The sequence below is a fragment of the Talpa occidentalis genome, unplaced genomic scaffold (assembly GCF_014898055.3).
Source record: "Talpa occidentalis isolate TD23 unplaced genomic scaffold, MPIMG_talOcc4v2.1 talOcc4.17, whole genome shotgun sequence".
In the NCBI taxonomy this organism is placed as follows: Eukaryota; Metazoa; Chordata; class Mammalia; order Eulipotyphla; family Talpidae; genus Talpa; species Talpa occidentalis.
Genome location: NW_023601754.1, coordinates 47,160,845 through 47,173,114, shown reverse-complemented (window position 1 = coordinate 47,173,114; position 12,270 = coordinate 47,160,845). Strand labels below are relative to the sequence as shown.

Below are 12,270 nucleotides of genomic sequence, written 5' to 3'. Positions count from 1 at the left end.
ACCGGGGAGGCCCAGCCCCTCTCTTCAATTAGCAGTCCCCCTTATCCTGAACCTCTGTAGCCCATTCCCTGCTTTCTTGTTCTCCCTAAGGTGTATCTGGGATCCTGTGTTTCACCTATTACGTATTGTCTGTCTCTTCTCCAACTGAAATGTGAACTCCTCAGGGGTGGTTTGACTCCTGACTCCATCCCCAGCACTTTGGACAGTGCCTGCACCTGGTAGACCCTCAGTGTGCATTTGTTCAATGACAGAAAATAAAATGCTTGAAGATCAGACACCTGTCATTTAAAAACTTAATGTTGTTTGAACAGCCCTGTGATACTGGGCAATTTGGTTCGTGGCAGATCTGGTGTGCACAATGGGCCCTGTGCATGGCCCAGGTGGGCAGCACCATCTACTCCTTTGGATCACACCCCACAACTTCGTACAACGATAAAACGACCGCTCAGGTGTCCTGTAGTTTAGCAGCACATTACTGGCTAGTCTGCAGGGGCTGCCCTGACAATCCCTGTCTGGCAGCTGCATTTTCTCACTGCTCCAGAGGCTGCAGGTGTGAGGTGCAGCTGTGGGTGGGGTCAGCTTCCCCTGAGGCCCCTCTCCTGTCAGTGAAGGGGGGGAAAACAGGAGAGGATTTAAATAACCATCCACAGGAAAATAATTGTTCCAGCTGCAATTAATGCCCAAGCCTGGCTGCGTCTGAGTGGGGAGCGGACAACACACCATCCATGGGGTCTCCTGCCACAGGGACAATGCCAGAAGCGTGTCCTGATGCCCCATCTCAGGGCCAGCTGAATGGCGGCCCATGTTCCACCCAGACTCCAGGGCAACAGGCTGACCTGCCCCTCATGGGGCACTTTTCCCAGTGCAAGCACCCGCACCCCAACAGGGACACTCGTGGCAGGCAGGGACTGGGCTAGCCAGCATCTGCCCATGTATTTGGCGTGAGCTCAAAGAAGCAACCTGTTTTTAGATTCAAAACTTTAATCAGAGAACAAACACGCGTACAAGAGCATTTCTTCATTGTAGACACGGAGGGCAGCTCTACACCAACCCACAGCGACGTAAGGCACAAACAACAGACCTCTGTCTCCCACCTCTGCCCCTGGCTGTCAATTTCCCACCAGCCTTCACCTCTATTTTAGGGTATCAAAACATACTGAACATAGACTTATCAAATTGAGCCCCTCCTCTGCCTGATCCCACCCCACTTGCCACACAGCAGGTCAGTCACCCGACGGGCGGGCGGTTAAATGTTGGGTCACTGCACAACTAGCTGGCACCCTACTGTGAGCCCAATATGTTCCCAGTTTCAACAAAACTAAGCAGGTGTGAGGCTGACAAAGCCGGGGTACATGCCCCTAAAACATCTTCAGCACCAAAGTCAGGAAGCAGTCCAGGTGTCAGTGTCTGCGTCTTCACAAGGTCTGTGTTCCAGCAGCGTGACCAGCTCCCTGGGCGGAGAGGACGCAGGAACCTGAGTGAGGAGGCGCCATTGAGGGGGAGCTGCTCTCGGGGTTCTTGAGGTGACTCAGCATGGCCAAGGTGAGTGGTGGGTCCCAGGGCTCCAGTAACAGGGTTTCCACATGGGGTCCTAGAACTTGCTGTGATGTGAGCAGTGTGCTACTCCAAGATGTTATTAGTGCACGGACATGGATCCTCTGAAAATGGGGTCACTGATTTCCCTTCAGTGAGAGAAACTTCAAGGCAGAGGCAGGATTGTATTCCCAGCCCTGGGATCTAGCAAAGCCCCAGCAAGCGGCCAGATTAGTTAAACGAGGAGGAACATCCCAGCAAGTTTCCACGTCACGAACTGTGCCAGCGAGTGCCTCTGCGGACTGTGTTAACTGAGGCGCCCCCAACTGACTCCAGACTCATCCATCATCAAACCCAGTCCCGCGCTGCATGACAACTTGAGGGGGGAGATTTAAGAGGGGGCATGTGAATGTGGAAGGGGTTCCTTCCGAGTGAGAGGTTTTGGAATAGAAAATTCTAGCCATTTGACATTAGTTTAAAAGCTTTCCTTGGCTTTCTGAGGGTTAATGAAGCAAAAAAGTAGAAGAGATGGAGGGAAGGAAGAAAAGGCTCAACATAAAAAGAAATTGGAACTGAATTAAGCAAAGGGCATTTTGGAGAAAAACGTCAGAAGCTGCAGCGAACATTAATAAGAACATTAACCACAGAAAGTCGAGACAGGAGCTACTTCTTCCCTTCAAACTGCAAGGCCATTTCTGTCACACCCAACGCTACCTGCAGCCACCCTTGCGGAGTGCTGTGCACTGGGTGCTCATCCTCAGCACCTTACGTTTCTGCATGACATCATCAAACAGCCCTGAGGTAGGTGAAGTGTTAGCACGCCCATTTTACAGATGAGGACACCGAGGCTCAGGGGATCTGCGACTCTTTCCCAGGCCGTCTAGGGAGCAGATTTAGTTAGGATTTAGCTCAGCAGACACTAGCGTCTCTACCTCTGCAGTCCGACCCACTAGATCCTCGCCACTCTGTTCCCGTTGTCCTGACGAAACTGTGAAACCTGTCATCAACCTTTATTAGTACAGATACACCTGTTCAGGGAGGGGAAGCTTGCCATGTAATGATCTCAACTTCCGGCCTTAGCTGACTACTTCCTCCGGTGTCTGAGATTCCCCCCCGCCCCCTGGCAGCCACAGGCAGGGCCCAGAGGCCTACTTTTGAGTGTGGACCCGTTGGTGTCGGCTGAGACCAGAGCAGCTCCGGAAGGCCTTCTGGCAGTGCTGGCACCGGTACGGCTTCTCCTGGGTATGGATCCTCCGGTGCTGAATGAGATGGGCGCTGAGGCTGAAGGCTCTGCCACACACGTCGCAGACGTAAGGCCTCTCCCCAGTGTGCATCCTCTCGTGCTGTGTCAGATTTGCCTTCTGGGTAAAGGCTTTCCCACACTCGGCACACAGGTAGGGCTTCTCCCCAGTGTGGATTCTCAGGTGGACAGCAAGGCATGAGCTCTGACTGAAGGCCTTTCCGCATTCCTGACAGACGTAAGGCTTGACTCTGGTGTGGACCCGCTGGTGCCGGGTGAGCTGGGTGCCTAGACTGAAGGTTTTTCCACAGTCGCCACACACGTGGGGCTTCTCACCCGTGTGAATTCTCTGATGCTTAGCAAGGCACGAGTTCCGCTGGAATGTTTTCCCGCATTCTTGACATTCACAAGTCTTTGCAGCATGATTCTTCTGGTGCTGAATGAGGTAGTGGCTGTGGGCAAAGACCTTGTCGCACTCACTGCACTTAACGGGTTTCTCTGTGGTGTGAACTACCTGATGCTCCAACAGGAGGGCGCTTTGCCTGAAGGTCTGTCCGCACTCGCCGCACTTCAAGGGGCGCTCGCCGGTGTGGACAGCCTGATGCTTGGCGAGGGCGGTGCTGCGCACGAAGGCTTTCCCGCAGGCCCCACACGCGTGCGGCCTAAGCCTGGAGTGGGTCCTCTGGTGGCCAACGAGCTGTGCGCTCTGCCCAAAGGCTTTCCCGCACTGATGACACTTGAAGGGCTTCACCCTGGCATGAATCCTCTCGTGTTGAGTGAGGTATTTTTGGCAGGTGAAGGTTTTCTCGCATTTCTTGCACTTAAAGCGCTTTTCATCGATCCTTGGGTGCTCCCTCTGTTCTGGGGTCTGACTCGAGACACCCCCGCCCTCATCACTTCCTTGTTTCTCTCTGGTGTGAAGGCTCTGGTGGCAGGTCAGGGTCGAGCGGCAGATGAAGCGCTCCCCACACTCCTGGCACTCATAGGGGGTCTCCACAGCGTGGATCTTCTGGTGCTGAGCCAGGTGCTCGCTGCGGCTGAAGGTCTCCTTGCACCTGGGGCAGCCGTAGGGCCCCTCCGCGGCGTGGGTGGACTGGTGTCGCATCAGGTGGGAGGGCCGGCTGAAGCTCTTGACGCACCTGTGACACTGGTGGGGCCGGTAGCCCGTGTGGATCCTCCGGTGCTCGTTGAGGTGTGTGACCCGGAAGAAGGCCTTCCCGCACTCGCCGCACCGGTAGGGCTTCTCCCTGCTGTGAACCCTCTGGTGGATCTTCAGAGTTGAGGCGTGGCGGAAGGTTTTCCCACACTCGGCACACTTATGAGGCTTCCCTGGCGCCGACGGGTCCGTGCCGCGCGACAAGCCCCGCCCCGAGGCCGTTCCCAAATCCCGGCGCCCAGAGGTGGCCTGCGCAGCGTGGGTCTTCTGGTGCAGGAGGAGGTGCTTACGGAAGCCGAACGTGGCCTTGCACTTGGCACACGCATAGCGTGGCCGAGTGTGGGTCTTCTGGTGCTGCCTGAGACGAAAGGCCCGGCCGAAACTCTTCCCGCACTCGCCACACTGGTAGGTCCGGCCTGGCTGCGTTTTCTGGGGCTCTGCAGGCAGCGGGCTGTGCCCTGAGGCGTGCTCACTGCGGCTGCTCTTCGGGGGTGTTTCTCCAGAGTGAGCTTTCTCTGGCCTCAGTTGTGTACCCTGACCGGGGTCCTGCCCACGTCGGCTAGACACACAGGCTCTGAAGCCCACGTGAGCCCCGGGCACGGAGAGGCAGGGACTCTGGCTGAGACCATCCTGGCACTCCTGGCGCAGGGCGGGGCCCTCCCGAGTGTGAGAGACCCAGTGCTGGATGAGATGGTAACTGTGGCCGAAGCTCACCCCGCACTCACTACATTTATAGGGTTTCTCCCCGCGGGACGGCTGGGCCGCCTCCTGCCGGGCCTGATCTGAGCAGTGGCCAAAGTCACTGCTACATCCCTGAGACCGGGCCGGTGCGGGGCTCTCATCAGGGAGACCGTGCAGCATGAAGTCCTCGCCTGTGAAAAGGAGGGACTCAGGACTCGGGGCTCTCTGGAATTTGTGACTCTTGCGTTCCGTGGGGCTTTCCTTGTTGGTGACAACGTCAAAGTGCAGAACACTTTCTGGATCTTCTAGGAAACTGTTTAACCAGCTCTCGCCCATGCTGGCTTCCCCCAGACTGGGGTTCATGAGGCCATCCGTGGAAAATGTCTCCACAATCTCCAGGGAGAGTCCTTCTTCCAAAAAGTCCTGTGGCAGGGAGGTCTTGGCCTCAGCTGCATCTGAAAGAAAAGAAAGTTCCAATGGCTCCTGTCGCCCGGGGTGAAAAGACAGAAGTGGGAGAGTGCGAACCCAGACGGGAACAGATGGGTCCTGAGTTCAGCCCGTCCGTCAAGGGGACAAAGGAGAAAGTGCACAGTGTGACCTGGCTGTGGCACCCCAAGGAACAGAGCTGTGTTCAGGAGGGCTGCTGGCCACCACGGGCCCAGGGAGGTACCTCTCTGTGGGGACTCAGCGCTGCTCAAGGGGCGGAGCGACTAGTAGTGGACACATCTGGTTGCCACTGAGTGTGGCCGCCCACATGTCCAGGTGGAGGAGACAGAGACCCCAGCTGCTGCAGACGAGTGTGCTCAAGGGGAGGGTGGTGAGGCACACGCCCTAGGGAGGCAAGCCCGGGACTGTGTGCAGTGGCGGGGGTGGGGGGGGCAGTGGGGCTGAGAGGCGCTGTCAGTCGGTGCTGCATGGCCTCCCAGTAAAGGCCCTTCCCGCATGCTAGTGACCTAGTGATGCCCATCACTGGTTTCTCCCATGGGGGCCGTCCGGACCAGGGGAATGCCTGGACTCCTCACTCCCTAACTTGAGCCTCCAGGAAGGCTGTGGCCTGGGAGAGGGCAGTCAGGCCTAGGCATGAGTTAACAGATGTGGCCATCTCCTGTATCCTGTGGGCCAGAGGGGAGACTGGATGACGCAAGTGGGGAACAATGCGCAGAGGGCGCAGGGAGAAGGTGAGGCGCCTCTCCCCACCCCACCACCAACGCCGAGTCTGGCAGGGTTGAAGAGGGAGCAGAGAAAAGGCACTGAGACGGCCACATGCTGAAGGCTGTGGGGAATGGCCAAGCAGGCATGCAGCTGTGCTGGGGACAAGAGGACAGAAGCCGGTGAGCATGAACCCCAGAACGCGAGTGTTGCAACATCTGGTTGGAAGTTCTGAGGAGAAAGTGCACACAAAGGACCCGCACTCTCAGCCCAGTGGCTGGCGGCCCCCCCCACCTCACCTGGGCCCGTGGCTTCCAGGCTTCCTCTCTGCTGAGCCTCCAGCTCATCCCCACCATCCGGGTGGGCCATGAGACTGGGCCTGGTGGGGTCTGCAGGGAGAGAACAGCATTTTCATCAATCAGGATGTGGCGGCCCATCCAGCAGGAACATTCTGGTCTCCCGACAGCAGATGCTTCCTCGGGAGCCCACCGCTAAGAGCCAGTGCTGCACTGGGCCGGCCCAGGATGCCAGCCCTAAGGGCTCCTGGTCCGGTGGAGGAGGGACTGAGGCATACCAGGGCGGGCAGAGCTATGACAGCCGGGGCTGGGGACACAAGGACCTGCAGGGCCCCTTAAGCGACAAGCATTCTGCCAGCCGGAGGCACATGCTCAGTCACGCACACCCACCCACTCGGTGGCGGGTGCACTCACCCCAGCTCCGAGGCCAGGCCCTGTGACGGCGGAGCTTCCTCCAGCAAGGGCCGAGTCATCACCAGGGCCACGGCCATGGGGAGGACGAGCCCCGGTGGGCTGAGGATGAGGGCTGGAGCCAACCGTGGAGGCAGGCACCTGACCTTGAGAAACCAGATCCTCTCCCTGAGCGTCACCCGCCAACACCCTGATTTTGCCCCCTCAGACCCATTTCACACTGGTGACCCCCAACGGTCAGGATAAATGTGCCTCGTTTCAAGTGTCTGTTCAAACGCAACGGCGCGCGTGGAGGCAGCATTAGGAGCCCGGGGCAGTTATACGCCGCGTCACTGAGTTTCGTCACTGAGTTTCCGGCCAGGGTGACCTGGGACTCGTAGGTGGCGCTGACAGGCTGCACCTGGGTCTGTGCGGCCACGTACTGATGTGCGCCCCGCCAGTCCCGTCATCACAGGACCTTGACCGCGTCACTCGTATGTGCTCACACGTATGCAGGGAGGAGGGCAAATGTGTTTCTACCATGGACGGTGGTTCAAAAATCCGAAAGCCACCAAGGTCAGATCCCCCCCAGACCTGCGTCCGTGGTGCGCTCAGCAGTTGGGAGAAAACCAGCCCCAGCGTGAAGTCACATCAACAAAGAGCTTCAAGTATACAGATTTTCTTTTTATCTTTTGAAACTATTCTCTGCTTGTGGAAAAGAAAGAACTGAGGAACTACAGAAGGGAAATGAATCAACCAGGTTGAGGGGACATGAATGTGGAGCTGGGCCTTGTGGCCCTGGAGCTGCCCGGGACCCATGCCGGCGTTCACGCCCAGTGAGAGGGTCCACACGGCAGGCTCACAGGTTAATACAGTTGCAAGGCTGGCGTCTGGGAACCCCAATTTCATATCCCGAAGTCTATTCCTGCTATTCCCTAACTGCTAAGAGGGGTGCCTTGTGTGATGGGAGCCATGGGTGGCCGTGACGCAGGGCAGCGACCGCCCGACCCCAGGCTGAGGGTGGACACTCACTCAGCAGGAAGAGATTCTGGTAGTTGTCCAGTGCCGTGTCCCAGAACAGGTGCCCCTGATCCAGTCCCAGCTGCTCCCAGTCCTCCAAGGTGAAGTCCATGGCCACGTCCTTTAGGGTCACAAGTTCCTGAAATGCAACGCCCTGTCAGGCACTTCAGGGCAGGGTGCAGCTCACTCCGCGTCCCCTCCCACCCGCAGTCAAGGTGCCAGGTCTTTGGCAAAGATCATCTAGCGAGAGCCCTGACTCCTATGAGTGGACAGCCCTGTGTTTTATAGGTCAGGACAGTCTTGGAGAGAGGACATGATGGTCCCCAAGGCCCCCTCGGCAAGACTGAAATCCAGACTGGCTGATCCGAAAACCCGTCTGTGCTGGCTTTGCTTGACTTAAGTGATTGCTCATGACTAAATAGGATGGACATTTTCAAACACAGGCGAGTACAGATACACGTAACAGACCCCACGTCTCCATCACCCAATTTCCAGTCCTACTAACCCTTGTCCATTTTATAAAGTCTCTTCCCTCCCCTTTCTTTTTTACTGAAACTTTTCCCAGTTAATCCCAGGCACCACCTGACTCCACCTGAAACCCGAGACCGCACTAGCCTTTGGGGACCATGGGTTAGGACAGAGGACCCTAGACTCACCTCAGTCATAGCCAACTGGGGGGCGGGGGCTGGAGTCTTGGCTTAAGCTCCCCCTCCTTCCCCGCCACGCTTCCGGCCAGCAGGGCTGCAAGAAGGAGAAGAGAGCTGGGGAAAAGCCTCTCCTCCTCGTAGAGCGGACTCCCTGGCCATGCTGGATGAGCCTCCAAAGTGTCCAGAGGTAGAAAGGCCAAGATTCCTGCAAGAATTACAACTGCATTTACTGAAATGACCCCAGGCTCACATTTCCACTGGCGGAGCCCGCCAGCAACAAGTGTTCTCGGCGCTGCCAGTCAGTGTGCTCGCTGGGAGTTGGGCCACAACGCTTTAGCATCCCTGAGGGACCTTGTCTTGCTCGCCACTGTCTCAGCACAGCACAGTACCCAGCGCACAGTAGGTGCTTTTTATATTATTTTTTTCTCTACCTTTTTTTTTTTTTAAAGATTTATTTTTTATACAAGCACTGAGTATAGTCAGAAGCGCAGGAGGGTGAGAGAATTCACCAGAGCCAGAGCGGGGAGCAGAACAGGCAGATGGACAGAGGTACACTGCTGAGGGGAGCAGCGGGCGGCAGGAGAGGTCTGCACGCCATGTGGGACTCTCACCCTGTGGTTGGGGATCGAACTGGCGCTACAGAGGCGGCGGGCAGCTTCGCAGCCCAGTGCTCAACCGCTGTGCCACCAGGGAGGCCCCAGTAGGCGCTTTTTAAATATCTGTTAACAGAACAAAGCGTCTTTCTAAAGGAAAGGCCATGCACCTGGCTTTCTGATCATCATCTCTAGGATTTCAACCCCAGTCAGCTTCCAAACTTCTATTTCTACCACATGAGAGTTTGTTAGCTTTTCTTTAAAAAAATATCATGACCCCCCAGTAATGAAGGGAATCTCTATCACCAGGACTCCTCATGCACAAATGTAACAAAACAAAAGCTCCCTGAGACAACGCTCCCCAATCTCACTAAGCAGAAGGCAGTGAGCAGCTTCCCATTCTGGTCTCTTTTGCTTTTACTTCATGAAAAGAAAAAAATGGTCTCTGCCAAGTGAGTCATATCTCTACTGTAACACGCAGCATTTACTGCATGTATTTATAAAAGCCAAAGCACCGCGCCATGGGTTTTTCCCCGCACATTTGTAGCCTCCGTATTTCCCAAGTAGTCTGGAGTGTTCAGAGCCTCCCGTCATGAAGCAGCAAGCACACGGTCCCACAATGCTTAAGCCTCTGGGGCAGATGTAATTTGAAATTCAGAAAATGTCCCGATTTTGAAAAAGCAACCCACGTGGTCGCTTGGTGTATTTCACTGCAATCACAGTGAGAAAAATGTTTAGACTCTAAGACCAAATAAGTGTATACCAGTAGGGAAGAGGGTAGAGGGTGGGTAAGCCAAGTAAAAGGAGTCCATTGTATGAGGGTGTGTATACAGACGTGTGTATGACGTGAAATTTTAGTGGTGAAGATAACGCAGTCTCAACAGATGTTGATTTACACAATGTTACTGCAGTAAAAAATATGAACAAGATCCCGGTGCAGTGTGGGGCTGGGAGTATTTTGCAACTGAACCGGTTGGTATTTCTAGAGCATAGGGAGGATAATTAAAGGTTATATATCACAGCAGTTTGACCAGGTGCATGTAAAAAATGTTTGATTTTGGGAGTTTTCAAGATTTTGTGATTGCTGATAAGGGAAGATGCTAAGCCTAGACCAAGTCTACCTTACTCATCAATTTTAACTGGCCCCCTGCTGGCAGAAAGGATGTTTAGAAAGAAGATTCTCTGAAGTATCTCCGAACTTGAAAACTGGGAACTTTCATCTACAAATTTTATTTCCCATCTATGAAAAATTCTACAACTTGGCAGCACTGGGGATGCATTCCCATGACATTAGATAGTTGAGCCCATTTAAAGCTACCCCCTTGGATGGGGAAAGTGCTCCCCAATATCCTCATTGCCCTCACCCTCAGCAGATTCTATTCTTCACCCTGAATTAAGACCTGTCTAATTGGGTCCACTTCCCATACACTCCCAGCCCTGGGAGAAGAAATTGGAATGAAGCTCAAGGTCACCCAGTCTGACCTCAGCTCAAAAAATAATGAGCTGAAAACCCTGGTTCCTGGAGTCGGCATTTTTGCCTCTTAGGGTGACCCTCTTTGCACTTCAGTTACCATAGGTCCAAAAGGGGCAAATAAACAGATCTGCAATTCTCAAAGCCAAAATGCTCTGGAATCCAGAACTTAATCCATAAACTAGAGGCAAAACTTAACCTACATTTAGCCACAGGGTAGGGACAGTCTTGATTCCCTCCAATGTGAATATTCACACCTTTCTTGAGAAACTGATCTCCAAGAGCTGTCCCAGATCGCCCTTCAGAGGGTGCCTGATTACGAGCTATGTGCCCGATTGACATTCTAAAATCTAAAAAACTCTTGATTTCCCAGTAGACCCTGGTGCCAAGGGGTACCCACTAATACGGAGGGGCTGTACTTAGTGTTCTCCGCTGCCGCCCAGGCTAAGTCAGAAAATACGAGAACAAGGCGGGCGTGGCGCACAGTGTGCGCTCCAATAAATACCTGTCACATGCTTGGACCCCCCCCCCAAGGGCTGCCATTCGTCCCCGCCCAGCTGTGCCAACCACTTCAGGCAACTCAGCCCCTCTCAGCCTCAGTGTCCTCAACCCTGAAGAACATAAATCGAGTCCCCTCCGGGCTGCGGGTGAGGCTGGAAACCCCCCGGTGGGAGCCAGGCCCACGACGGGCAGGGGTGCAAGGCTTCGCCCGCAGCCCCCCGCCACCCCACGCGACGCGCCCTTTGCCCAAGTCGCCCCCTTGGCGTCGCGTCACCCCCACGACGGATGGAGCGCCCCAGCCTCAGAGTCCTCGGCGACCCCAGCCTCGGCGTCGCCTCACCTCCGGGCCGTCGTCCGCCGGATTAACAGGCGCGACCCCGCCCCGAGGGAGCCGATCACCCAAAACCGCTCACAGGCGCCTCCGCGCAGCCACTGGCGAGAGCGCGCGAATCTCCTCCCAGGAGCCTCCGCCACGCCCCCGGGAGTCTCCGCGCCTGCGCCAGGACTCCGCTTCCCAGGGGGCTGTGCGGCCGCCTGCCCTTCGCTTCCTTGTTCTTAGAGGTCCCGCTGAGCACTCTGGGAAACAGAGTAAAAAGACTCGAAGTTAGGGGGCGCCTGGGTTTCGTGGTCCAGCTTTTACCCTGAAGGACAACCTAAACGGCATCTTTTGCCTTTTCTAGAAGACTGGGCGGCTTTTCCATGGCTGATGGAGACAAGTGGAGGTTACCAGAGAAACGCTTTGAGGCGAAAGGTGAATTCCTGAGGAGGCGCTCGGGAGCAAGGGGCGGAGTTGAGGCCGGAGAAACGAAAATAAGGCCTCTGTCCGATTGGCGCAGAGATGCCGCAAAGTTTATCCCTGCTTACGATTGGCTCCTCTGTCGCACATGCGCAGTAGAACCAAGCAGCGTCCCAATGGAGATGGGCGATGATGGCATAATCCCTCCTCCGGCTACGAGTCCGAAGGGGCGGGGCTGCCGCGCGGGCGTCTGGGAGATGTAGTTCCAATGTAAGGCACAGCCCGGGGACCGTCGGGAGAGTGCGGCGTCTGCGCGGGCGCAGTCCTGCCACTGGGCCGAGGATGCGCGCGCAGCACTCCCCGCCCCAGCGGAAGTTTCCGCGGGGCAACCGAGAAGGTGAGTCCCAGTCCCCGCGGAGGATCTGAGGATCTGGCCGCCGACACCGGGGTCACCTCCCTGCTCACCTAGTCCGGGGGCGAGGGGAGGAGCAGGGGGAGGTCCGTTCCGCCAGCCGCGTGGTGACGTCAGCCACCCCTTGCGGGAGGCGGGGCCTGGGGCGCGGGTCTAGGGAGGGACGAGTCAGGCCGCGCCGGCCGCTGTGGGCCGCGGGGGGCTCGGGGCGGGCTCGCGGGGAGACGGGCGGGGCTTGGGAGCGTTTGACGTCCTGCGGGGAATCCAGGATGAAGGAGAAACACTGTTGTGAATGTGTCGGGTGTAAGCCCGGAACGAGCCAGGTGACCTTAGACAGGAGACTTCAGCACCAGGTGTCTCCCTGCTTTCTTCCACCCCCATTTATGGAGCGTTTATGGTGGCCCTGCTCCTCCTGACCTATTAAACAGTTACTCGGTCCTCTGTG

General features: G+C 56.3%; 2 protein-coding genes across 8 annotated transcripts in view; one reads left to right on the top strand and one right to left on the bottom strand.

The window, feature by feature from the left end:
* Nucleotides 1-949: 949 nt before the first annotated feature.
* On the bottom strand, nt 950-11,603 carry ZNF473 (zinc finger protein 473). 2 transcript variants are annotated; one of them, XM_054697312.1, is made up of 6 exons: nt 11,405-11,603; nt 11,018-11,253; nt 8,122-8,317; nt 7,478-7,604; nt 6,059-6,148; nt 950-5,065 (listed from the first exon to the last, which is right to left on the bottom strand). In XM_054697312.1, exons 3-6 carry the CDS (start codon nt 8,128-8,130, stop codon nt 2,682-2,684), a joined length of 2,610 nt encoding a protein of 869 aa, XP_054553287.1. In that variant the 5' UTR covers nt 8,131-8,317; nt 11,018-11,253; nt 11,405-11,603; the 3' UTR covers nt 950-2,681. The 2 variants fall into 2 exon arrangements, with proteins under 2 accessions (XP_054553287.1, XP_037372934.1); XM_037517037.2 differs by having other exon boundaries at nt 11,018-11,603.
* The window catches only part of VRK3 (VRK serine/threonine kinase 3), a 26,169-nt gene continuing 25,132 nt past the window's right edge, over nt 11,234-12,270 (top strand). For 2 of the 6 annotated variants that reach the window (XM_054697357.1, XM_037517097.2), the window contains exon 1: nt 11,670-11,810. The gene's annotated coding sequence lies outside the window, so the exon portion shown is untranslated. The other 4 variants (XM_037517094.2, XM_037517093.2, XM_037517096.2 and 1 more) reach the window with 4 other exon arrangements.